Here is a 27,603-nt window from a genome sequence, read left to right as displayed (position 1 = left end):
GCCCTTTCCTTTCTGTCGCCCGGTCTGTGGATTGTGTTGTGGAGGACTGGGACTCTGACAATGGGACGCTTTCTCCCTCTCGGCCTGCAATGCTGACACTCCTCTCCCTCCTGTTGGGAATTCATGTGAGTACAATCTGCTCTTTCACTTCTTTTTATGGTGTCCTATTTCTGCTTTCTCATTCTGTTTGTGCCATTTTTGTGGAACCCTAAATAATACAATGGTTGTGATGGGAGCAGATGAATTATTGATTACACCATCTTTCCAAGCATCTGTGCTTTGGTGAATCTCAGTGGGACTCTAATTATTAGCAATGATGCCTCTCTGTTCTTCTCTATTTTCTGTTTTTGTTAGCTGTAAAAACATGAAGTGGGTGATTCTAGCTTCTTTTAAGAACAACTGTTGCACTAAAACACTGCTGTGATTCTTTAATGCTTCCTCAGCCAGCCCACTCACTTCTCCATTTTAGCTCCTAGACGGGCCTGGCTGCCAGCTCTGTGGCAGGTGGGCATCTGTGCTGCAGTCTGAGGGCTGGGCTCTGTAATCAAGCATACATGCTCTTTTGTTTGGAGGATTAGTGATCTGTCACTGCTTTTCTGATCTGAATCTGTAATGGGTGTAGTGCTGAGGAGGCTATGTGAGCCACATGTGAATCAGCGTCCTGTTTGCTTATGTCATTCTGAAGAGTCCTTGTGTTGCATTGTACTGCAGCAACAGCAGCCAATGCATCATTTTCATAGCTCTGTCCCAGACTGTGAGGAGATGGTTCGCTGGGTGTCATATTGATTGATCCTTAGTAATGGAGATTGCTTTATCTTTGTGTAGAACTATCTGAAGTCACATGTGATGATGGAGACTTTGGGATGGTTTTTCTCTGTTCTGGGTCACAGGGAGGCTGCAGACACTCCTGGATGCTTTGCCTGAGGGCAGATACAGAGCAGGGATTACATGTCTGCCTCAGAGACCGTCTTCAGGTTTCAGTCAGATGTCATATGTGGGCTTGGACAGGGGCGGACTTTACCATAAGGCAAAGGTAGGCAAATGCCTGGGGCCTCAACTAGAAGGGCCCCCCTGAACCCTTTCTCCTGCACCATCCTGTCCTCTGGCAGTTTAAAGTTTAAGGGTTGAACGCACTACATTAAATTTAACTTGGTAATGTTATGGAAGCATAAAAACTTGAAAAAATTGAAATGTAAAGAAAATGTTTTTGTCAACTCTGATGATATATATATTTTTTAACTTTAAAGCAAGTCTTTTGGTGTAATTGTTGTTTTACCATTGTTTTTAAAATAATAGATAAATAGAAATGTATCAACAAATAAACATATTTGGCCATTTTGTCAAATGTAAAATAAACTGTATTTAAAATCTGTGGAAATAAATATTTTTTAATATTTATTTTATTTAACTATACACTTTTTAATTTCTGATTTACATTTGTATAATTAGTAAAATAATCTTTATTTTAAATTTGTAGAAATAAACTTCATACTTAATTTTTTCTATAAATTTATATTTTATATTATATTTTACATAACTGTACTTTTTTATTTGTTAAATTTACATTTGTATAAATTAGAAAAATTAAAAAAAAATATTTGAAGAAATAAACTCTAATCTTTATTTTTTATAGATTTATACATAATATTATATTTTACATAACTATTAACTTTTTTATTTCTTAAATGTACATTTGTATAATATTTTGTAAAATAGATTAAAGTTGATTTTTTTTTTAATAAACTTCCTTCTTTATCATTTTAATAAATAGATAGACAGCCTTTATTGTCATTGACACACAGTACAGTACAAGTACAGGTACAGTATTTCAACGAAATTGCGTTTGATGAGTGAGCATTGGGCCGCTGTAAACTTAGTGCGCCGCCACTACTCTCTTCTTCGCTAAAAAGGAGAACAAGAAGAAGGAGGAGGGAAAAAAAAGCAACTCCCAAACAAGGCTCCTGTAGGTAGGGGGCACAGTGTGGAATTTGGAAAAAAAACACCTCAGCACATCAGCAACATAAATATAAACTTTATATTATATTCCATATAACTTTATGATTTTTTTAAAAAATTTACATTTGTATAAATTTGTAAATAAACTTTATTTTAATTTGAAGAAATAAACTTTAAACTCTATATTTTCTATATATTTATACTTTATATTATATTTTTACATAACTATATATTTTATACAGTTACATTTATATAAAATAAACTGTATTAAAATTTGTAGATATAAACTTTATACTTAATATTTTTTTTAATTCATTCATACTTTAAATTATATTTTAAATAACTATATACTTTATTTACATATGGGCATTTTTGAAATCCACCTTGACACTTTCTGTTCAAAAAACATTATAAACCACAATCTTCTTCTTGGATGTGTTCCCCGAGGGCCCCAAAATTGTTAAATCTCCCGCTGTAATTGGAGTCAGGCTGGAAGCATTTGCAAGAGAATGGGACAATCTGGGTTGTTTCACTTCATTTGTGAATCTTGATGAAGGCCAAGTAAAGGCTGCTAAGAACACAGAATACAAACAGTGGCACTAATATAGACGTAGCAAGACCCTACTTAGTTTTTAAAACCATTTGTTGTGCACCCACACAGCAGAGAAGACAAACATATTAATGAATAGAACGACTGATATGCTGATTACTCAGTAAATCCATAAAATTAGCCAGATCACTGGTTTGAAGGAGGAAATTAAGTATGATAAATCTAGTATCTCTTAAAATGATTATTTTACATCTCGGTACCTCATAATGCCGACCACATCTTTGCAATAAAGTGGCATCAACACTTTACAAAAAGGTAAGCCTGCAGACAGGTAGATGATAAAATATTAAAGGGCAACAGAGAGGCTAATATCTAATTGGAAATCCATGCAATATTAAAAATGACAAAACAGGTCCTATATGTACTAGAGAAAGATCCCAGATCTTTGATCCAGAAAAGCAGAATACTCTTCTTTAGGGGAATAACTCTAGGGGAATAACTTGTCTTTTATGGTTGGCTTTTGTAATCTGAACATCCAGGAGATCAAGGAGGAGACACATCTGGTTTAAGTTGATGGGACACCAAAAATAGATTATTCATGCACAATATGAAGCCAGTATCTCTGCAACTCAAGGCATGACCAGAAACAATGAATATAATTGCAAGTTTTGTCATTTGGGTTTTTTGATTCAGGTTTCTGTTACTGTCATACTCGTACTCAGTAAACTTTGTTCATGCTTCATCCTCAAATAGGTCCTGCATGTACACATTGACTAGCATTGATCATTCTCCTCATTGTAATGTATAAGCTGTAGCGTCATGCTTGATCAAAGGCAATTAGACTATGAAAGAGCCCTCCTCTGAAATGGATTATTCTGAACTACTTGTTTGGGTCGTTTATTATCATTAAAGTCAGCACTTTCACCAGTTGAGGACATTTTCTTTGAGCTATAATCAGAAGGCATCATCAGTAAAACATGACCTAATGATGAAGGATGGCCCTGCATCAGAGATGATAGCATACAAACTGTAATGAATATAAAATGAGACTCTACGAGCGGTATCTCTCCAGCTTTACATGAATAATGTCAGGAGTAAAGCTCTGCGATGATTGCATAAAGATGCACAGAATTGTAAGACAGAATGATGATGGTGCTTTTCTTTCTGCCAAAAGTTCACTCATGCAGTTTTCCTTTATTAAATAAGTCGTTTTATTTAAGAGCATTTCTCACAGACATATATCACCATACCAAACATTTATGTTGTCCAACATTAGCCTCAAATTTCAACCAGTTTATCCTCAAGTCTGAACAATCACTCTTTGTAAAATCTGTACATGTTGACTGAGAGATGAAACCATAGCATCGAGTAGAAGAATGGGAACATACTTCATCTGCTCAGAACAGCTTCCTAAAGACCTGATATGACCGTCTGAATCATCAAACGAGCAGCCGCTGCCTCTGTGTAGCTGCAGGTGGATGAGGGTCTCAGGGGCCTGTGCTGGTGCACTGCTCGACCTTTAATAAATCTGCAGTGCATGTTGTGTCTGCAGACATACTGCAAGCATGCCGCATTGTCTCCTGACAGCCTTTGTGGTGGTGGGCTTACAGGAGGAGACACAAATGCCCCCTGACTCTCTTTTTGTGTCAGCATTGATTAAAAATTCTGCTGACTACTGTGCTGTACATGATGTGGTCACTTTCTCTTGTGGTCTCTCATTAGCTGTCAGATGTTATCAGTCTGCAGACAAAGGCAGATAAAGACGCCTTTAGACTGCTTATCAAGTACACTAACTAATTGCTCTTTAAAATTAGGAAAAATTTTCTGCAGTGCTTCTGATGAACGTACTTTCTTAAGGATGACTTATGCTAATGTAGTCCATAACAAATAAATACAAACTTCAAGCACATTAAAAACCTGGTAACATGAAACTAAGAGAGCTTTAAACCATGCAGTCCTTCTAACATGATGTGAAAACCCATCGTCCATGACTGGTCTGACACAGACTGATGCATGGAGACAGCTTCCTTCAAGTGATGCATTGAGGTGTAAGGGGAGCTTGTTAGAATGAGGTGCAGAGGTTTATGTGCAGTGTGAATAATGACTGATGAGTCATCACACTGTAGACCCAGGCATCCCCACCGGCCCCCAGCAGCCTGTCGATGCTCCAAAAGCACAGTAATGAACTTTCAGAATACAACAGTGTTTTTATAGGGTTCAGCAAAAGAACCTCTGAGTTGATATGGACTGCAGGACAGTGCAGTAGGAGAGTGTAATCAGTCAAGCATGTTATGTGTCTAGGTTCCATCAGATAGTACAGCAAATTGTTTATTGATTTTGGAAAAGTTACAAAAAGACAAAACTCAGAATACTTTTATATTTACAAAATGAACACCACTTAGTCTTTCATTGTTGAGGGCTTTACTTAACAAATCTGGACAACAACTCATAGATGATGGTTAAAGGGGACATATTTTACCCTTTTAAGACAAGTTTATATTGTTCTCAGCAGTCTCCAAAACATACCTGTGAAGTTTGCTGCTGAAAAAATACTCCAGTATAGGAATTTTGCATGTCTAAAACCCCCTCTGTTTCAGCCCTTCTCAGAACGAGCCATTGCTGTGTCTGTGTCTTTAAATTAGCCGTCTGACTCTGCCCCTGACCACACCCCTCTCAGGAAATGGATGTGGCACTCCTGATGTTACAACATTACAGACACTTTTATCCAAAGTTAAGGGCCTGACTGGGAATTGAACAATCAATCTCCTAGACCAAAGTCAGCAGGGTAACCCACTGAGCTATCCAGCATCTCAGCTGAAAGTTGAAAGGAAGATCAGGAGAGGACCGGGCAGGCCAGCCAAACCTGAGGGGGGGTCACCACCTTAATTACAAAGTCTAACTAATTAGATATTTTTTAATTGACTCACAGCACTAGATTTAGTAGGTGTATAGTAAGTAGTAAACCACATACCGCAGGCTCAACAGGCAGCCATTCTTGTTGTTCACATCACAGGAGCCAGTTGGTAAATTAAACTCCTGCTAATGCCTATCGAGAAAAGGCAAAAGCATCTTTTACCCCCAATGCAGTTCTTTCAGGTTAGGTCAGGTTTGGGACCTTATGCCTGTTCAGCACTTCGCTGCGTCAACCTTGGTCCTGTCCTGCTCCAGGTTCTTGGTAGCCATTGTATAGGCCTGTACCAGGCCCATGCCCCATCTCTCCAGGTATCTTCCCAGCTGACCCCTCCACACAACTGTTCCTGGCACCTGGGGTGGCCCATTAGGTCATGGACACCTAGCTCAGGCACCCTGATCTGGATCAGACCCAGGAAAGCACGCCAGGTGCCTGTATCAGGCAGCTGACCCATCCCATCCCTGCTCCCCTGAGCACGTCAGCATTAGACACATGGTCTTGCCAACGATACCCAAAGATGCACTGAAGAGAAGTTGTTACAAAGGAGTCCAGTTGGCACCTCTGGCCATCAGCCAACATCCAGGCCTCACTTGAACGCGTGGATCAAGGACCGAAAGGCTCTGACTTTCGCTTGCACGCTCAGATGCCGGGACCGCCACACTGTCTTGGACAGTGAATGCATCCGCCCATGCACGAGCCTTAGTCTGCATTTCTTTGCTCTTTTTTTAAAAAAGAAATGTTGTCAAATCCTGATAAAACTGCCGCAATAGTTGCATCCATGCTTATCGCTTCACTGGCCACCTTTGTTGACAAGCTTGCAGTGCAAGCTTGTCGGACAGCCAATGAGAGTAAGGAAATGTAGGAAGAAAGAGTGGGGGAAGACGTGCACCAAACAGTGCAAGGATTGGGATTCAGTCCTGTGACCAGTGCATCAGGGAAGATATGTGGCATAGACAGTTAGGGTTGTCATACTGCCTTAAATTAAAATGAAATAGCCTTAGTTCTAATGCTTAGTTAAAATCATGCCTGTGCAATTTTTGCTCTATTTTCAGTTTTTCCTTTCACATTTTCTTCGCATTCTGCACGAGTCCTAAAATGCACAATGTCCATCTGAAATGGTGAGCTGCTTTAAAATAAGAAGTTTATTTTTGCCCAGGCTGAATGTGCACAGGAACAATTACTGCCTGATCACACATGCATGTGCAAGGATACAACAGATGTGGATGGAAACATAAACTACCGTCTATATTTAAATACAATCTTGACAGCACATCATTACGGGCCAACACTTCCTACTTTAGGTCACTGAAACCCGGGCCAATGTTTACAAGACAAGCAAGCAGCTGATGGCTCAAATAAACTTTTGGAAACCTCTTTAGTCTCAGTCTGAAGTCGCCGCTGCTGTGACACACAAAATATCACTGTGAGGGAAAGAGTTACAAAATCCTATTCCAGTTAATATTTAGAAGGTCAAATAATACTGAAAAACTTGAAATGCTTGATACAGCAGGAAGAAAATAGTTTTCCTCTCACTCAGACTAAGGGAGGAGTGGAGGAGAAAATCCTTTTTATGGCAGTGGAGAGCAAACATCCTGGAATCTTGAGTCGTCACAGCAAGGGAATGAAATGAACTATCTACAAATTACAGCCTGCTCAAAGGTTGCCAGCCAGTTTTCCACTTGGGACCCATTTACATTCATCAGCTTAAGAGGAATCATATGATAATGATATGAAAGAAGAAAGTTCTAGGTTTGGGTATTTTATGTGTGGTGTTGCTGCGTCAGAATAATCTAATTACTGCTAAAAGCATGCAAATCTTACAATACAAGAAAGCAGACTCATACTATCCTTTTTTAGGAAAACCTACAATTCCTATTAAATTGTTACCTGGAATCGAAGGATTTTTAATTGATTGGTGTGGATAATGTCTATTTTAAAATAGTTTTTTGGTTTTTAGACTTCTTAAAGAGATCTCACTTTGGGAGTTTCCTGATTTACAGCAGAGGTCATGATTTGTAGGGTCTCTCTCTCCACAGACTGTTATGTAACAGTCTTTATAAATTATTAAAGAGATGTGTGAGAACTAGATTGTCTACTCAGGCTGGCTTTTTGACTGATTCCAAGTGGGACGTTTTCTCCTCCACAAAGATAGCATCACTTCACTTTTAACAAAAGTCACAAGGCTTTTTTTAATTATTAAAATGATCTTTTCTTCTATTCTTTCTACTCCACAAAGTAGTGAAACACACAGAGATATGAATCATAGCTTTTATTATGAAGGGTATAAAAGCCTTAGAGAAATAATTTGCAGTACAACAGCTTAATAGTATTAGAACACAACTAACAACAACTGGACAAGCAACACTTGTGATTGTGTTCAAGAGCGTTACATGGTGTACCTGCCCTCGTGCTGCATATAAAATCCAGGCAGATTAAACTGAGATCAGTGTTTTCTCTGAATCTGAGGCCATGTTGCTGTAATCCAATAAAACCCTGGTACTTGAAATCACAATTTTTAGCATACATACAGCTCACCTGAAGAACTGAATAAGACCTTAAAGCCATAAGTGGCCAGCAGGCTAAGGTAGGCAGCTGCCTGGGACACTGTGCTTTAAGGGGCCTTAAATAAAGTCATTATAGGTGTGCATCAAATATGAAGTATAAAATTACTTCACTGATTAAGATGTTAAAAAAAATAACATGTAAGGGGGGTGCAAGAGTGCATAAATGTCCCAGGGGAGGACCCTTGGTGCCAACAACAAAGTCCAAGCCCCTCACAAAAAACTCATATGTGGTGGCAAGTGTGGTGGCTCCACCTCTGACTTCTTCCCAGTTGATTCTGGGTGAGGCAGGGGTGCATCTTAGCCCCTATGCTCTTCAGTCTGTCATTTGGCGATGTCCAGATCACTGGTCTGGACTTTGTAGATGATGCTGCAATCCTTGCGGAGACTGTAGATATCCTTGTGGAGGCTCTTAACTTGCTTACTGAGGACGATGAAGTGTTGGAAATGCACATCTCAAGGGCCAAAACAAAGATCCAGGTGTTTAGGGATGCCTTCGATGCTGCCAAATCTGTGTCTATGAATGGTGAGAGCATGGAAGTTGTAGAGCAGTTCACCTACCTTGCCAGTGTAATCCATTGATCCGCTGACTACAAGGCTGAAATCACATGCAGACTTGGACTTGACCATGGGGCGATGTGTTTGCTGAGCAAGACAGTGTGGCGTTGCTGGTGTTTTGTTGATTTGTGCTACCTTAATAGTCATAACACTGGTATCTGAGCGTGTGGATGAAAGCCAGTCTTTCAGTCCTTGGTCCTCCTGGTCTTACTAAACTCATGAGGCCTGGACATTGACTGATGACCAGAGGCACTGCCTGCACCATTTTGTGACAACTTCTCTTTAATTGTTGGGAATTGATGACGGGACCATGTGACTCATGCTGACTTACTCAGGATAGCAGGGATGGGAAGGGTCAGCTGCCTGATAGCAGAATGCTAGCCTGATCTGGCTCACTGCATACTGGGTTACCATGACCCAGTGGGCTAGTCCAGATGCCGGGGGTGACTGCGTACGTCACGGAGAGGTCAGCTGGGAGGATACCAGGAGAGATGTGGCGTGGGTCTGGTGTAGGCCAAAGCAGTGTAGGACCAAGGTTGACACAGTGAAGTGCCCAACCTGCATATGCTCCCAAACCTGACCTGACCTGATGAGTGTACTTATTTTTTTATTTGCATAAATCAAATCTGGCCCGGAGACAAGTTAAGATATTTAGATTCGAGTTGGGGCTGCGTTTTGGTGCAGTTGTAAGCAGTGTTCCTCACAGTTAAAGTCTCTGGTTTGAATCCCAGTCAGACAGGACATTTCTCTGTGGAGTCTGCATGTTCTCTTCGTGCACTTGTGGGCTCAGTCTGGATAGCTTTCTCCCACAGTCCACAGACATAATCGCAGGCCCATCCACAGGATTGACTGGGCCCTGAAAAGCCCAGAGAACGGCTTCTCCTCATTTGTGATTTATGGATGGTTTAGTGTTTTCAGTGTTGAGTGTGTTGGATCATTAGCATTGATGCTAGCATCGTGGCAAACAATTACCTTATTTTGGAGCTGAAAAGAGTGTCAAACTATTACTAGGCTCTGATGTTGGAATTATTTATTCATGCTACTTCATTATTGCCACTTCTTTTTGCCACTTTCAACCCAGTTTTACACATTTTCACCCATTTTTGCAAAACTTTTTTTTAAAAACTTTTTTTGCCACTTATGCTTTTCTCCTATCACCTAACCTTGCAAAGCAGATAGATACACCTGCTTCCGTGTTTCTCACCGGCAAATCCATCTTGCAAAGCTCCCATCTCAACCGTTTGGACCCAGTTAGGAAGTGACAGGACCAATCAACGTCGAGGGGCAGTACTTTCGGGCACGGCAAGACATTAGCATGGATGCTGCTAAAGCGCCAGTTTTATCAGAACTTGATGAAATTTCTTCATTTAAAGAATAACAAAGAACAGCATTAAGTTGTTTGTTTTTTAAAAATGTCGAAAGTCATGTACTGACATGACTATAGTCACCATGATTCGTGTTATGCAGCTTTAATGGAGTTAACTCCTTCGGTAGTGGCGCAGCTTTCTGGTGGCTACGTCACGTGTTTTGTTGCTCTGATTGGCTCGTAAAGATGTGACAGACAGAATGTTCATCCAATCCAATCACCCTCTGAGTTTTTTTCAAAGGCTCTGCCCTTTCCCAAACACTGTCTATGAGTGGTTTACCAGATAGATGTGTGAAACAAATCCACCTGGCATGCCAGGTTAGCTTTCACCCATTAAATACACATTTTCGATGTTTTATTACCCATAGTTGTAAGTTTTGGCCGATTTTCGGAACTTTTTTACTGCTCTTTGTGCATTTTTGCAACTGTTCATCCTTTTAACCATATTTTTCCTGTTTTTTTTTCTGTTTTTGCACATTTCTTGCCCATATTTGCACCATTTGTTTTGCTTTTAACCCATTTTAGCAACCTTTCCCCTCATTTTTTTGCCTCTGTATGCCCATTTATGCCTTTTTTATGTCTGCTCTTTGCCCATTCCTGCCACTTCTAACCCATTTTTACCACTTTTCACTCATATTTGCTTTGGGTTTTTGTTGCCATTTTTGTTCATTTTTGCCACTTTTACCCCATGTATTCCATTTTCATTATCCATTTTTAGCTATTTTTACCACTTTTCACCCACTTTTGGTCTCTTTTCACAATTGTTTTATTCTTTTCCAAAAAAAGTTATCTCAGTATCTTGTACTTCATGCATCCTGACATTTGTGCACATTATGGCCTAGACATTATCTTCCTAATTATTAAGTTCAGTGTGTCCATCCACATTGTCAACATCACTAATAAATGGGTGATTCTGTTTTATGAAATGGGGTTTAAATTTTGAAAAAGGTTATGCTTTACTGCAGCATAAATAAATGAAATTGATGTTTGTTGCTTTGAGAGAAGTGGTTATTATTCAGGTTAAAAATTAAACACTGTTATCAAAGCTTAGATTTACAATGGATCATGATTTTGCTGACCTCCATGGGCCCCTAGTTTGGCTGGGCCCCAGAAAGCTCTCCCTTTATCCCCCTTTTGGGCGGCCTTGCATAATCATTAAGTTATTTGGTGACGCTCTCTGGCGACCAGCCACCGAACCCCCTGACCCCAAATGTAGATAATAGAGTCTGAGTTGTGCTGCTCTTCTAGACCTGATGAGAAAGTATTGTTTTATATTTCTGATTGTGTATGTCCTGTGGTTCTCTTTGCTAAACATAAAAAAGGCCCCATCTTACTCTTTACTTTACTAAACCCCCTGCTTTAAATCAAGTTCACTGACAAGAAAATCAGTGTTACAAACTAGAGAAAGCTTTTGAGTAATAATAGCTGGGTTAGATGGAGTCAGTCAGAATGACCCTGTGTGTTTGCTTTAACAGATTTGGCCTGACCGGGTGCGGTGCGAGGTGTGAGGTGATGGTGTGATATAAGTCTGCAGTAGTAGTCTGGGTAATCCAGATGGCAGACAGAGCCGACCCTGCAGGAGGACTTTAAGCTCCTTAAGTGTAATTCAGGGTGAGAGTGGAAAGGGGTGTTATGAGTTTACAAACAGCATTCACTCAGATGGATTGTCCTCAGGTGACGTGTTGCAGCATGAAAAATACAAAGAAGAGGCAGAAAAGAAAAATATGCATGCATACTGACTCTGACTAAGCCTCATGTGTATGAAGTGCTGATCATGCGGTTCTTGTGACGGCGCTTTGAAGCTCAGCTTCAAACATAACAATGTATTTAGGTCTCTAGTTTGAACTGTTCATGTTTGTCTAATGTTTCTTTTAGAGCTATTTTTGTCACTTTACTCATGAAGTACCTCTGTTATTTTTAGCTGGAGGACATCATGAGACACATTTCGAGGAATAGGTGTACCGTAAAGCTATGTAAGCTGTATTTCTCAAGCATCTGCAGTGATTTAATTCCTGCTGTTTGGTCGTTTTGCATACTTTGTCAATGCTTATCATCCAGCTTTTCATAAAGCACCAGCACAACTGTGCATGTCAGGGAGGAACTGTTTTTAAAGAGAGATCTGTCTGTGGTGAGGTGAGTGGGAGGAACTGAGCAGAGGAGGCTGCTGGGAGAACTGACAGGCAGGGCAGGAGGGGGGGAAGGAAAGGGAAGGGAAGGCGGGGGAGACTGCTGTAACCCTTAAGGCAGCGGCCAGCCGGCCCGGGGAGGCGGAGCTTGAAGATCTGGATCCTCAAGCTTCCTCCTGATGTCACCGTTCAGCTGCTGCAATTCAAGAGTCCATGCAAAGGGAAGACAGCCCGAAGAGGGGTGGGCTTTTGAGGGGAGACTGGAGGAGGGGGAGGTAGAAAGGCGTTAGGAAGGAGCTGGTTGTGTGGACAGTGAAAGGGCCAGGCAGGGCTCTCCTCAGTCAGTAGGCCTTGTAATCACTTGGCAAGGAGCAACAATGAGGCCTGTGCACCTGAGAAAATCCAATCTGCAGGATGTCTGTTAGTGAGCTCAGGCCTGCTGATTCTGTGAGAGTTTCTGTGGTTGAGAGAGAGTGAGGAGAGGACAATAGAAAGAGGGAGAAAAGATGCAGGGAGGGCAAGAGATGTGGGGCCGTGAGCTATGAGCTGGAATGTCATTGTTGAAGCTCGCCACTCTGTGTTTCAGAGGGACAGCTGCCTCCACAGTCTGCTCACTCATGTGAGACAGGCAACCCAGTTCACCGTGAGTTTCCCCCTATCTCCCTTTACACACAGACACCAGCTCTCAGACAGACAGGTGGTGCCTGAACTCAGCCAGCTGGGAGTCAAGGGAAGGAAAAAGGAGGAATTTGGGGAGTGGCGTTTTTAAAGCTTCCTCTTCCTCTTCGTACGTTCAAAGAAAAGGGGCCTTTAGCTGTATTTTCTCAGGGTTGAGTGGGGAAGCTTCTGCTTCTAGTGCTGGTTCATGTGTGGGCCTGATAGTTAGTGTCATCCCAGAACAGACTAAGGGAGTAGTTCTGTTGATGCAACCTCAAAGGAAAAATTTCAAACCCTGCTGTTGGAGCAGAGGACGAAAGATGAGGCGAGGCTGGAGAACTGTGCAGTCATGAGGCAGTGACGCACATGGACGAGATGGGTGAGTTCACAATGCTTTCCAAGGAAACGTTTGTGAGAGTAAACTAGATCTAGAGCATGCATTTTTAGAGGGGATATTAAAAAGTGTAGCTATCAATCATTAAGCCAAGTACTGAGCCTTCTCAGTTAAAGGGATGTTTCACAAAGCCTGCTCTTGTCTTTTACATATCATGTGCTCTTGTGTTTGTGATGAATATGTTGTCAGCATTTTTAAAACTTTTACTTCTTACCTGATTGAATCTTTTTACTAATATAACCCTCAGAAAAATGTATCATCAGCATCTACTTAATAATGTTTCACAGTTTACTATAAACTACACTCAAGACAGTTCTTCAGGCTATCATCCAAAAAATGAAAATAAACTAGGGATGTACCATTATCGCTTTTTTCTTAACTTCCACTGGCATTAAAGCGATATTTCAGTATTTTTAAAGATGGGTCGTATGAGGTACCTGGCAGTAGTAGTGACATTAGCCTCCAGTGATTTCAGTGAGCATTGCTCCTTCAGTTGTACCGGCCAGGAAGCCAGGCTATACAGCGAAACACATGGGTATGGTTCTTCCAGTTTCTGGTAAAAATGGGCCACAAAAAAACTGTTGGCTCAAACGTACACACTACTGAAAACTTTTAAGGCATTTTATGTTTTTACCCAGAAAGCCTCTGTCTTTTTCATTACTTTTTTGCAATACAGGCTTTGGCTAACGGTTACGTGCACTTGCATTGCAAGATAATGACAAAAACACAGGGGCTTTCTGGGTATAAAATCAAATGCTTCAACAAGTTTGGATAGTGCGTGCATTTAAGCCTGCAATGATTTTTGGCTCATTTTAACCAAAAACTTGCTAAATTCCAGAGAGAACCCGTACCCATCTGTTGCACTGTATAGCCTAGCTTCCTGGCTGGTACAACCAGCAAGTCCTTTTTAATGGAGTAGTTTTCACTGAAATCACTGAAGGCTAATGCCGCTACTACTGCTATATACCTCATACAACTCAACTTCAGAAATACTGAAATATCCCTTTAATGTAAGCACAAAACTGTGCAGCAGTGGCTGCATGAAATGGGTTTCAATGGCATACAAGCCTCACATCACCAAGTCCAAAGCCAAGCATCAGATAGAGTGGTGTAAAGCACACCAACACTGGACTGTGGAGCAGTGTTCTGTGGAGTGACGAATCATGCTTTCCTGTTTGGCTGTCAGATTGCGAGTTTTGGTTTGGTGGGCACCGGGAGAACGTTACCTGGCTGACTGCATTGTGCCTACTGTGAAGTTTGGTGGAGGAGTGATGATAGTATGGGACTGTTTTTCAGAGTTTAGGCTAGGCCCCTTATCTCCAGTGAAGGCCAATCTTAATGCTTCAGCATACCAAGACATTTTGGACAATGATATGCTTCCAACTTTGTGGCAACAGATTGGGGAGGGCCTTTTTCTATTCCAACATGACTGTGCCTTAGTGCACAAAGCAAGGATTATGAATGAAGACATGGTTTGATGAGTCTGGTGTGGAAGAACTTGACTGGTCTGCACAGAGCCCTGACCTCAACCCCATCAAGCACATTTGGGATGAAGTGGGACAGGGATTGCAAGCAAGGTCTTCTCATCCAACATCTGTGCCTGACTTCATAAATGCTCTATGGAATGAATGGGCACAAATTCCCACAGAAACACTCCAAAATCTTTTGGACAGCCTTCCAAGAAGAATTGACGCTGCTATAGCTGAAAAAGGGGGACCAACTCCATATTAAAGTACATGTATTTTAATACCATGTCATTACTGGCCCTGCTGTTGGTTTCATGCTCAGGTGGCTGAATACTTTTGTCCATTTAGTGTATGTTATTTTTGGCAGTCATACTTTATCTGCATGACTCATTGTCTTTGCCTTGGGCCTCCTAAGTACCAAAACCGCCCCTGCTGGTTACCAGGTGACTTGTTTAAGGTACAAATATAGGATTAGTTCTTGTAAAAGTCTCTTTGTTGACGTTCAACCAAATCAGTCAAGATGGTTGTAGAAGCTGTGGTTCAATAGTAGTACTCTTTTAAAGCTCAAAGCTAAGACTCATCATGCACTTGTGTTCTGGCTTAAACTGTTTATCGATATGTTGCACTGACTGTTCATAAAAGAATTTCTTAACTTCTGTATCAAACATAGTCTTTAACAAGAGTGTATGACTGACACTAAGTGCTGTAGAAGAGAAAAGTTTCCAGGGTCAATCAGCAAAAGTATTAAATCAGCTTTTTCTCACTTTGCCAGCTGGACTCTACTTGTTCTAAGTCTTAGTGAAGTTACTGAGAATTTATGACTATTAAATTAAAGGGTCTTGGCAGAATCCAAAGAACAGATTCAGGCAGGATGTCTCTTAGGTGTTACAAGAAATAAAGGAAAGGCTAGGAAGGAAAAATTTCTTACTTTTAGGCCTTGTGTTTTCTGAGTTTGCCAGTTTAACATCCACTCTCTCTACAGAGCAGTGCTTACAGTTTTTTCAAGGTTTCAGATTTACATTCAGATTTATTTCTGTTTGTGCAGAATTAATTTTACTTTAATTCATCTTGTCAGAGCTTTTCATGTTAATGACGACTCGCAGGTACGAGTCCATGAGTTTTTATAGGTACTGCTTTTGTTAAGATGCAGGCGTCTGTAAAATCTTGGTACAGTATAAGTGACAGTTTGATTAAAAGGCAAACACATTCTTAAGGTTGTGAAAGGATGAAGTCCAGACTCTGGTGGTGTGTCTGAAGATCATGTGGTAAAGGGGCTGACCACTCCACCAATACTAGGGTTGATGGCTGATAAGTTGCTGGTGATGGGGAGGTGAAGGGTTTCTTGAAACCATGCCATGAATGAACTGGTGAAGAAGAAAGCCACATTTAAAAGGGACAGCAGCGTTGTGATAGGCTAACGGTGAGGGAGTGGAGCAGTGCTATTGGATAGGTGTGACCAGGTGATGTGAACAGCTGATTATTACATGGCTGGGATGAATTATTAAACCAGCATGGAGAGTATACGTAGTTTTTCTGACTGAACTTATGCTAAGCTTCAGTTGTATCAAAACTTTATTCCTCACTTACACAAACTACATTGATTTCTTTTATTTGTATTGCATGTTCTAAAAAGAACAACAATATAATTTAAGTTACAAAAAATGTGTCATGAGGCACCAGTAGCTAGGGCTACATGATACCAATTCCTCCATGAGTTTAAATGAGAAAATAAACTGGGCATATTGTCTTTCGGGGCAAAGGGCCACAACCCCAACTGTGTAACAAATCCTGCAAGCTATTTTTGCATTGTTCCAGGTCCAACTCTTCAAAAAAAGTGATCTTTTATGAATGAGGTACCTTTATAAATGAACAAATGGCTGCTTTTTGTCATCTCGTTAAGTTCTTTAGCTTTTTAAACTAACTGGAGTATGTGCCAGGGCTCCCTCTGCTCCTCACTTCGATTTAAGAGAGAGCTGTTTGGCGTTAAGAAGAGGCACACGCTGTGCGGTAAGGGAAAGGAGGGCTTTCTCCATGAACCCCTAACGACAAACTATGGACAAAACAAGGGCAAAGTTCTGAGATTTGTGGGATGTCAAATCAGGTGTGATAATTAAACTGGACCAGCAGCCAAGTCGTTGACTCTGCGCGTCATGTACAGAGGCTGTTGTGCTCAATGCAGGCAGGCTGGGTTCAACTCTGGCCTATGGCCAGTATCCTATTTTCATTTTTTGGGTCTTTTTGCCTTTTTTCAGACAGGGTGGCTGTAGAGAGACAGGAAACACAGGGCTAGGAGAGTGGGCCATGCCTTGGAGTCGATCCTGTGACCAGTGCGTTGAGGACTATAGCCTCTATACATGGGTGTCTGTTCCACCACCTGAGCCAAACCAGTGCCCAAACCCAAATGAAATCTTTATCAGAGGATCTCCTGAACAAAAAACTTAAAAGACAGTGCTCCAAAGTGTTAATTATGGGCTGAATTTAATGAAGTTCAGTACAGGCAGGTTAACTATGAAAAAAACTCAAGGCTGGGAGGTTCAAACAAAAGATAAAGCACATATTGATGCTGTTTTTTGTCCCAGAGTTTTTGTTGTTCATGTAATCCTTAAGTACTTATGTACAAGATGACAGATGTACAATACGACATGTCTATGGCACACTGAGATAATCTGTGTGTGACCCACTGATACAGTTTAACTAATAGAGAGCCAGCAGACTTCCACTTATCTGGATTTCAACAATAAAACAGAGAACAAAGAGAATCATTCATTCAGTGAATTTCTGTTTGTCTAGTTCAAATTCAGGACAGATGATATCATAAGGGACTTGGGAAAAAGAGCAGGTCTAGACTGGTCTGTTATTATTTACAAAGATTCAACATCAATCCACCATGAGCAAACAGTTGGTGACATTTGGCAGGAGAGGCAAGGAAATACTTCTTTTTAACAGGCAGAAACCTCGGGCAGACCCGACCCAATAGTGAAAGAATATTTATACATGAAGAAATACTCTTCATAAAGCACCGTAAACACAGACATGTTGGCTCCTGGACTGCATATTTGTCACAGCTGAGCGTTCTGCCCTGGAGAGTACATTTTTCTTTCACAGCATTAACTTGATTAAGTTTTTTATTTATAAAGTCAAGTAACCTCTGGGTACAAGGGTGTTTGTAAGGAAAGAGGCTCAACCTACTGACACAGATTCATACAGGAAGGAGCACATAAAACGTCCACATGAGGAGTTTTTATGGCATTAACAGCATTATGACTCACTGCTTCCCGCCCATGCAGAGGGACGTGGCTCGGATACGCCCTTCGCAGCCTGTCTGAATGTTTCCTCATGACTTTCTTGACCTTTCTCTGCTTCTCTCTCTCTCTCTCTGTGCAGGTTAAGCAGTCCCTGTGCTCCATTTGAATGTCCATCACTATGGCTAAGCGTGAGACCGGCAGCACCAGCCCTGTGGTCCGGCAGATAGACAAGCAGTTCCTGGTCTGCAGCATCTGTTTAGACCATTATCACAACCCCAAGGTCCTGCCCTGCCTGCACACCTTCTGTGAGAAGTAAGGCTTGAATCAGTTGACTGTACATCTACTGGTGCAAAATATCCAAGACCAACTCATTTCATTAATCAAACATTAGAAAAGATGGTCAAAAGTTTGAAAACTGTTCTAGAAACATGTAAATATAAAGCATGCAGCATGGTGAACTAGTATTTTATAATTTCGAGAAAAGTATTACCATTTGTGTGTATTTGAGAAACTAGGCACATTAGAAAAGACGTACAAAAGGTTTTGTGTATCATGTTTTTGTGTGCACTCTGCCTGCAGTAAGTTGGTTAACTGGGAGCCATTAAAGTGGAGCAATGGCCCAGTTTTATGCCACTTACCAGAGCTGTTTTCTCATTGTTGTGGCCTCTTAATCATGTAAAGTACCGACCACTTGGAGATAAGCCACAAAAAAACAGACAGCATTTTTATGAAGCAACATTTTGGGCAGGGAGCACTGATTTTACAGCTGTTTGTCTCACATAGGAAAGATAACATGCATGTTTATATCATTTTGTGCCCAATTAAACTGCAAGGACCAGAATTTTATTATCCTCCTAGAAAGTATAAAAGAAAATATTACATTTTTACACTTTTATATGGATCCAGATCACATGTTTCACCCTCCTATTAATTATTTTTTCTTCCTGTCTCTGTGCAGATGTCTTCAGAACTACATCCCTCCTCAGTCTTTAACACTGTCCTGCCCCGTATGCAGACAGACCTCGATTCTCCCGGAGAAGGGCGTGGCAGCCCTGCAGAACAACTTCTTCATCACAAACTTGATGGAGGTATTACAGCGAGACCCAGAGTGCAGCCGGCCCGAGGCCGGTAATGTTCTGGAGTCAGCCAGCGCAGCTACAGCCTGTCAGCCGCTCTCTTGTCCCAACCATGAGGGCAAGGTAAGCTTAGAGAAAGAATGGAGAGGAGTATTTAGCTGGTCTGATATACACACCACTAGGTCATGGAGTTGCTCTGGATTCAGAAGGAAATTCACCCACAGAAAAATGACCCACATTGCTCTCCACTGCACCACCTGCAGGTGATGGAGTTTTACTGCGAGTCATGTGAGACAGCCATGTGTCTGGAGTGTACAGAAGGAGAACACAGGGAACATGTGACGGTTCCTCTGAGGGACGTGCTGGAGCAGCATAAGTCAGCTCTCAAAAACCAGCTGGACACTGTTCGCAATAGGTACCACATTCAGAGATTTCATCTAAATGAATCATTAGATTATGTTTGGGAGATCTTAGCTTCGTTGAACATAATAAAATAGCATGAATTTAAAGGTTTTGTTTGTGTTTCTCATTACTTTCTGTCCTCTTGTAGACTACCTCAGCTGACGGCTGCCATAGACCTTGTGAATGAGATCTCCAAACAGCTTACAGAACGAAAAAATGATGCCGTGACAGAAATCAGTAACACTTTTGATGAGCTGGAGAAGGCTTTACACCAACGCAAGACTGCTCTCATTACTGAGGTGGAAAACATCTGCAGCACCAAGCAGAAGGTCAGAGGTCTCACCGGTTCATTTTCTTTGGTTATAAAGCATGAAAAATGTCTTAAATGTTCCACATATTAGTGGAAACTCCTCTGACTGTCTGCCCTTGTCTGTTTGAATTACTTCAGGTGCTTCAAGCCCAGCTGAGCTCTTTGCTTCAAGGCAAAGAGAACATTCAGAGCAGCTGTAACTTCACAGAGCAGGCTCTGAGCCATGGCAGTGCTACGGAGGTCCTGCTGGTGCAGAAGCAGATGGGGGAGAGGGTCAGTGCTCTAGCAAGACACACCTTTCCTGAGCAACCCCATGAAAATGGACACCTGGAGTGCCAAGTAGAGACGGATGGACTGAGGCGCTCCATACAGAACCTGGGAGTCCTGATCACAACAGGAGCTGTAGGTCACACTAGCGTTGCCACAGGAGAAGGCTTACGGCATGCGCTCGTCGGCCAGCACACCACCGTCACAGTCACTACTAAAGATAAAGATGGAGAGCTGGTGAAGACTGGGAACGCTGCTCTGAGGGCAGATATTGTCTCTGTAGACGGAGCTTGCACTGAAGCCGAGGTGGTGGACAACAAGAACGGCACCTACGAAGTGGGATACACGATCCGCTCGGAAGGAGAATTTACCTTCTCTTTGCTGCTGTACGAGCAGCCCGTGAGGGGGAGTCCTTTCCGTTTGCGTGCTGTGAAGCCGTCAGATGTCCTGCAGTCACCGGACGACGTGAAAAGACGAGTGAAGTCACCTAGCGGAGGAGGAGGTCATGTTCGACAGAAGGCTGTGCGCCGTCCCTCCAGCATGTACAGCACCACGAAGAAAAAGGAAAACCCCATTGAGGACGAGCTGATCTACAGAGTAGGTGGGTGAAGAACAGGCTGTTACCGCACACTCCAATGCAAATTATGCCCTGTTCAAAGGTTAAAGCTAAACAATTACAAGAGACAGACCAAGCATTTGCAGCAAAATTGTTCTGTAAGTTACTTTAAGTCATGCAGAATACTAAATTAACCTGATGTGCTCCTATAACAGGAACACGGGGGCGAGACAAAGGAGAGTTCACCAACCTTCAAGGAATCTCGACCTCCAATAATGGAAGGATTGTCGTTGCAGACAGCAACAACCAATGTATACAGGTCAGTCAGCTGCATTAAAACTTAAGTGTTTTGGGTTTTTTGTTTTTGTCTCATCCAAACCAAGGTTGTTATAACAACAGTCAGTTGAGTTTTCATTAGTTTTCACTGCTGGCTTGTTCCTTTAAGTTTTTATTTTTCAAAAATGCTTTGTTTTAGTTTAGTTTTATTAGTTTAATCTGGACCACTTTTTCAAGAAATGCATGTGATTTGAGGTTATAAATATTTTTCTTTATTAGCAATTCTTAATTTACAGGTATTGCTGTATTTATATTTGCTGGTGTGGCTGCTCTGGAGTCCCCCCTCCCTTCCACAAACCTATTTGGAAAGCATCGAGCAGGAACAGCACACATTCCTGACTTTCTGTGCCTACAAGGAAAGCCTGAGGCAGCAAAAATCCCAGAGCAGAGCAGGCATCAATGACAACAGAATGAAAGTGATTAAGTATAATAAAGGAGAAGCTGGGGTGGAGGAGCGTTGCGAAAAGCAGCTTGCAGAAGGAGCAGCAGAGCATAGCCAGGCTAGAGCAGTTTAAACATGGCTGCATGTGCATGATTAACTTATAGTGTGCTTAGAGTGAATCAGCTGGCCATCAGCTGATGACTGCTTGTGTGATATCAGCTGATCTAAGTTATATGACAGCACTTGACACTTTGGCCTGCCTGATTTAACGCTATACGCTTGTAGTTTTAATCAGTCATATTGGAAACTTGTCAGGGATGAGACCCAAAAGGACCAGAAAAAATCAGCTCATACAGTTTAAAAGATATATTGATATAGGCTACTCTTCACTTATAACTGCATTAGTTGTGATATTTGAATACAAATTAAGACCTAAAACTGCTGTTGAATGAAGTCTTGGCCAATTAAATCAGGCCAATTTACACTCTCCAGGCTCTCATGTGGATTTAATTCAGTATGCTGATGTCAAAGACTAAAACTAAGGCTATTTTGTCCTTAATTTTATTCTATATTTTCCAGTTAGTTTTATTTTTTTTTTGTAAAGCCTCATTTTGATTTTAGCTTCGGTTAGCTAAAATAATTTTTACATTTTTGTTTTAGTCATTTCATTTGTTTAAGTAAACTATAATAATGTTGATTAAAACGTCCCCTTTTTTTTAGGTTTTTTCAAATGATGGCCAGTTTAAGATGAGGTTTGGAGTCCGAGGTCGTTCACCAGGGCAGCTGCAGCGCCCCACGGGTGTCACAGTGGACATGAATGGTGACATAATTGTAGCCGACTACGACAACAGATGGATCAGCATCTTCTCCTCGGATGGAAAGTTCAAGGTTAGTGCTCGCACCCAGAAAAACAAGAAGTATTTACTTCTTTAATAAGAATTACTTCTTTAAATAAATGAGTCCCTCATTTACAGAACAAAATAGGTGCTGGCAGGCTGATGGGACCCAAAGGAGTGGCTGTAGACAAGAACGGACACATCATCACGGTGGACAATAAGGCCTGCTGTGTTTTTATCTTCCAATCAAATGGGAAGCTGGTGACAAAGTTTGGAGCCAGAGGGACTTCTGACAGACACTTTGCAGGTACTCCTGAATACTGTGTATATTACTAGTGATCATTTGACTAATGATGTCTCTTACAGGAGGATGAGGGTGATGCTTCGTGTTTCAGGGCATGCATTTGGGCCAGATTTACAGTTTTATTTATGTTTATCACCTTACAGGAATGTTGAATTGCTATTTTTAAGTGATATGCATGTTTCTCTGCACCCCTTTATTTCACAACACAACTATATCAAGCATGTGTAGTTGTTTAATAATCAGCACCAAAACACTGTCAATACTTCTTTATTTTTGCATTTTGAATCCTGTACCAAAGAAATTCAGTTGATCATTACAGAAGAAGATACAGCTTTCACAGGCAAATATTCATAACACATGTTGATGCATGAAAAAACTTGATTATTGCATTTTATTTTTGCCTCCTGCTCATATTTTGGTGGAACAAAAATAAGTGTTAATCGTATTTGCCTGCATTAATGGAATCCCTCAGTGACATGGTTTCAGTTGTTGCACAGTTTATTCTCACCCGTTCTTTCAATTTGATTTCTCACTTTTTCTTTTCTTTTCCTTTAGAAAAAAGTGGTGCAAACATTGCACTGGAACAAAAGCTTAGTAAATCTGGCCCTGTTTTCAGTAAGTAATTAATCCCCCTGTGAATGTGACTGAAGATAATGAATATTTGAGCTTTTCATACATGTTGATGCCTCAGCTCTGTAATGTCTCACGTATTGTCCCCTGTCACCTCTGAGTCTCTCTGTGGCCAGTGTGTGTGTTATTTAAAGTCCAAAAATAGTGTGGAACTTCCTCTGCTATGTTGTGAAGCAGCAGATGACTCATCTCCCTCTCTTCCTCTCTCCTGCTGCCTCCAGGTCCTCACTTTGTGGCCGTTAATAACAAAAATGAAATCGTGGTCACAGACTTTCACAACCACTCAGTAAAGGTAAGGACTGATGCAAATATGAGTGTGTATTTTCCTTTTTAAAATTCCTTTTGCTTAAGTTTAGTTTAGGAAGTTTTACTCTGCAGTACAGTCAAATAATCACTAGCAACCCAGGAAGATGTCTTTTTGGATGGTCCATGAGTCTAAGTGCTTACAATGTATGTGTGGTTTCCATACATAACTTTTAGGCATGTTTGGGCCAAAAATTGAAGCTGAAGTAAGGTGCAGTTGTGGCAAGTAGGTCCCCCTAAAAACACTATCGGGCAAGAAGGAGGATTGACACAACCCTGGTAGTGCTCTGCATGTCCTTGCACATTACCAGGAGCGCAGGGAAATAATATGTTGAAAAAATGACAAAGTCCACACCTTGAGCGCACAGTAAGGGTTGGATGTGGCAATGAAGCACTGCCTAGGATATCAGACAGGAGGGTAGTGGGGTTACCATGAGCCCCTGGTTGTGCTGTGGATGTCCAAATGCTGTCTCCAGGCATATTACCACGGGTGAAAAAGCACAGACAAAAGACATACTGTGCAGCTTGACCATGGCCACCAAGCAGCACACGTGTGTTGACATGTGTCAAGCTGGGGTCTGCCCCCTGCCTCTCCCAGCCCAGGTTGTGGCATGCCGAGCCCTGTAGTGAATCCTTAGCACGCTGCATGCCTAAAACTTCTGCACATGACTGTATATACTTACATGAATGCACATATATCCATCAAAATACAGACTGAATGAACAAATTAATTCAATCTACTGATTCTTTCATCAGATGAGAAAGAATATATTCTCTGGGGACCATTTGGCCAGAAAGCTCTCTGTTTTTAATTCTAGCTTTGTTGTTAGGACTTCTATATTACAAACCCCTTTAACTAACCAAAACTGTGAGACATTGCATCTGTCAGAATGGAAATACAACCTAAAACTTTAAAAAATAAGATCAAATAAAACTTTCGGTAAGTGTAAGGGTTAGGACATCAAAAGTTAAAATGTTAACAGCCTGATCTGCAAAACCTGATATAATGAAGCCGAGAAAACAGTCTGCTTACAGGAAAAAAGCATGTCCTCCATGAAAACATTCTAATGTAGCAAACGTAGCTTCCATAGCTCCATTAGCTGCATTAGCTGTGTAGATAACGTAGCTAACATAGATAAAGCTAAAGCTCACAAAGCTAATGGATATAATAACGAAATAATAACAAAGCTAACGTTAGCTATATGAGCTATATGCCTCTTTGTAACGTACAGCTACGTTATGTTGACCTACATTTGGTAAAGCTCACGTGCTAAAGCTGTGTTAGCTACACTGGCTTACATAGTAGTGCTATGTTAGCTTTAACTTAAGCTATTGAAAGCTAAAGCGAGCCACCGTTACATTTCTACTTCTACAAGAGGTCTACACATAATTTACCCCCGGGTTAGACCTCTGACCTTTTCCCTGTTTTATTTATCAAGCATAGTGTGATGTCTTGTCTGTAATGTTTGCAGTGTGGTTACAGCCAGACTTTGTTATAATGGTCAAAGTTATGCTGCAGTAGTGATCAGTCTAGAAAGCAGGTTATGGAGTCTTCTGTCTCTGCACCTGCTTTTTCTTTATCTGCCCTCTGGTTTGTGGTGGGTTAAAACAGATTAAAAAATTAGTTAACATGCCCTGCTAGGAACCAGTTAGTTACACTCTATCACTGTATAACTTTTCTTTAGCATAATATCTATATGATATTTTTTAAAAAGAGAGTTATCGTTGTATATTGTGACAGCTCTAACAAGGACACACGAGTATAAAAAGTCTCTAATGATACAGATTAAAAGTTTAATATGTTTAGTGCCTGATGGGCTGTCTTGTTTCAGATAATTTTAGGAGCAAGCTTTGTATCCTGTTATTCCCAACATGTTTTCAAAATCTGTTCTAACTTATAGCAGAGTGTCATTCTCTCATCATGTTTCCTGTTTAATGTCCCTGCAGGTGTACAATGCAGATGGGGAGTTCCTGTTTAAATTTGGCTCCCATGGAGAAGGGAACGGTCAGTTCAACGCTCCTACAGGCGTGGCTGTGGATTCCAATGGAAACATCATCGTTGCTGACTGGGGCAACAGTCGGATCCAGGTGGGTCTGAGAAAATAAAAACATCTCATTTAAAGTGTTTGCCGCACTTATCTTTTTTTTCTTTTGTTTAACTTTTTATTTATTCATTTGGAAATGAAAAAAGTAAAACTGAACTTTTGATCATAAGTTTGCATTAGCTTTACATAAGGAAAAATAAGTAAAAAGAAAGGAAAAAACTAAATCATTCATACATAAATATTTGTACAAACTTCAAATGGCAAATTTAAGAATGTAGAATCAATTTTTTGTAACACAGTATTGCATACTGTATGATGGCCTGGAGTTTGGTTTGTACAACCCTATCGGAGTGTGTATTTGAATGCTCACATACGCTCACAGGCCCACACCTACACATGGATGCATACGTACTGTATATACTCACTCGTGTTTTTGCTCTTCTGTGTAACTCACCAGGTGTTTGACAGCTCTGGCTCCTTTCTGTCCTACATCAACACATCAGCAGATCCCCTTTATGGCCCCCAGGGCCTGGCTCTCACCTCCGATGGTCATGTGGCGGTGGCAGACTCTGGGAATCACTGCTTCAAGGTCTACCGCTACCTTCAGTAGGGACCTGAGACAGCCATGTTCACCACTGAAAGCACTGACGACACAACTAATGTATTCCACAGGGTGCAATGACCTTTACAACACAGCCTTTTAATGTGCACATCAGCTGATCTCCTGAATATAAATACGTGTCTAATCTGGGGTTTACAGTCCTTCAGGTGTGTGTTTAAGGGTGTTTTTAAAGTTTGGCAATGTAGCATCCTTGGGACGTGTAATGAACATTTCTCTTTGGACTGGTTTTAGATCTCAGTGATGGTATTTAATAAACCCACCTTTGTGAGAGACCAGACAGGGTAGGAAATAGATTAAAGTATTTAATGAGCCATAACTTGTCCAAATGCATGAAGTTTTATTTATCTTAATGCCTAGCCAACAACACAATGTACACATCAGTTGCTTTTCTCATGAACTAGTTAACGCTTCCAGTGAATGAACAGTGCTGCGCTTCTCCAGCAATGAAATGTATAACTTCTCATAACTCACTTAAAATGTCATCACCATCTGTGCATTGATTTGCTGTATGTATTGTATATACATGAATGTATATTGTGTATATTAGATCACTCTGTATGTACGTGCTATGATTTTGACACACAAAGCCTTTTGGCTTTTCAAAGAGCAGCAGTCAAGGACTCCAGGATTTTAAAAATGTGTGTACGGCAGCTGTTACAAAGTGTGCTCCTGAAACATACTCAGCACATGCTCAAAGGAAGCAGAGTGTCATATTTATTGCTAATGTAAACAGCACAATGTTTGTTTTGTTAATATCTGTTGTTTTAAAGGGAGGAAAAAAAGAAAAAAAAAGCTAATTTAATTTATTTTATACACTAGCTCAGCCTTTACAAATTATTTTTCTAAATTTATGTACTTTTTTTCTTTAGAGCTTCACAATTCAACTGGGGAAAGAAATTTCACCCTAAAGCAGAATTTAATATCCCAGATATCTGCAGATCGTGCACAGGAGCAGCTCTCTTCAAAGCCACAACAAAAACATTGAGATGCAATCAGATAAAGTTTTCTGTTCATAAATACTGCCTTAACATTAGGGCTCATTGAATTGTATTATCTGTTACAGTTTTAAAGCTTTACTGACTGAAGAGCTATAAATGACAAATATACACGTATCTCAGGAAATCCATCCTAATGAAATAACCCCATCAGTGTGACGACTTTAAATGTCTTTGATGGTATCTTATTTTGAATGGGCGAGTAGGAGCTTTGTGTAAAAACTGCTCATTTGTTGAGATCCAGGATCATGGAAGTGTTTGGGATGTTAATTCTGTTTTACAGTGTTTTTGTTTTTGGCTTTCACATATAGGAAACAATTACAACATAATTGTATGATAATTAATTAGATTGGTGGTTCTCAACTGGTGGCTCTTTAAGGTGTGCCTGAGGAAAACTGCGGCAAAAAGTCTGATCTATGAAAACCTTAAGTCAGTGGTCTCCAAACTTTTTCTGCCGGGTAGATGGCAGATGAAAATATTTTCGAGCCCCCCTACCCATAACTGTATGCAGCATGCAATGTAACAAAAAAAGAAGACATACACAATGTCAGTAATTTTGTGGTTAAGGTCATATTTTTTTTTTACATACTGCCTCAGAATTTGAATAAATAACATTAACTATTGGTTTAGAGTCCCTGTAAAGTGAAATCCAAACTGTGTCTTTACAAGGTTGCTGTAAACATGTGTAAACACACAGATCTGTGTGTGACTGAATCTTTGATTTGAACTGTTAAAAAGTTTTTCACCTC

The 27,603-nt window shown here is 40.8% G+C and overlaps 1 protein-coding gene across 3 annotated transcripts; it reads left to right on the top strand.

Annotated features, from left to right (window-relative positions):
* On the top strand, positions 1–27,603 carry LOC121521414 (tripartite motif-containing protein 3-like). Of its 3 annotated transcripts, none has more exons than XM_041805391.1 (13): positions 1–125; positions 17,930–18,102; positions 18,749–18,989; positions 19,130–19,281; positions 19,417–19,597; positions 19,717–20,446; positions 20,617–20,720; positions 21,840–22,007; positions 22,094–22,262; positions 22,815–22,874; positions 23,111–23,181; positions 25,140–25,280; positions 25,695–27,603. In XM_041805391.1, the coding sequence occupies exons 2-13, from the start codon at positions 17,957–17,959 to the stop codon at positions 25,845–25,847; spliced, it is 2,316 nt and encodes a 771-aa protein (XP_041661325.1). In that variant the 5' UTR covers positions 1–125; positions 17,930–17,956; the 3' UTR covers positions 25,848–27,603. The 3 variants fall into 3 exon arrangements, with proteins under 3 accessions (XP_041661325.1, XP_041661336.1, XP_041661317.1); XM_041805383.1 differs by lacking the exon at positions 1–125 and adding an exon at positions 12,692–13,064; XM_041805402.1 differs by lacking the exons at positions 1–125; positions 22,815–22,874 and adding an exon at positions 12,691–13,064.

This window comes from Cheilinus undulatus, linkage group 2 (assembly GCF_018320785.1).
Source record: "Cheilinus undulatus linkage group 2, ASM1832078v1, whole genome shotgun sequence".
Lineage (NCBI taxonomy): Eukaryota > Metazoa > Chordata > Actinopteri > Labriformes > Labridae > Cheilinus > Cheilinus undulatus.
This window is presented reverse-complemented; position numbering and strand designations above follow the sequence as displayed.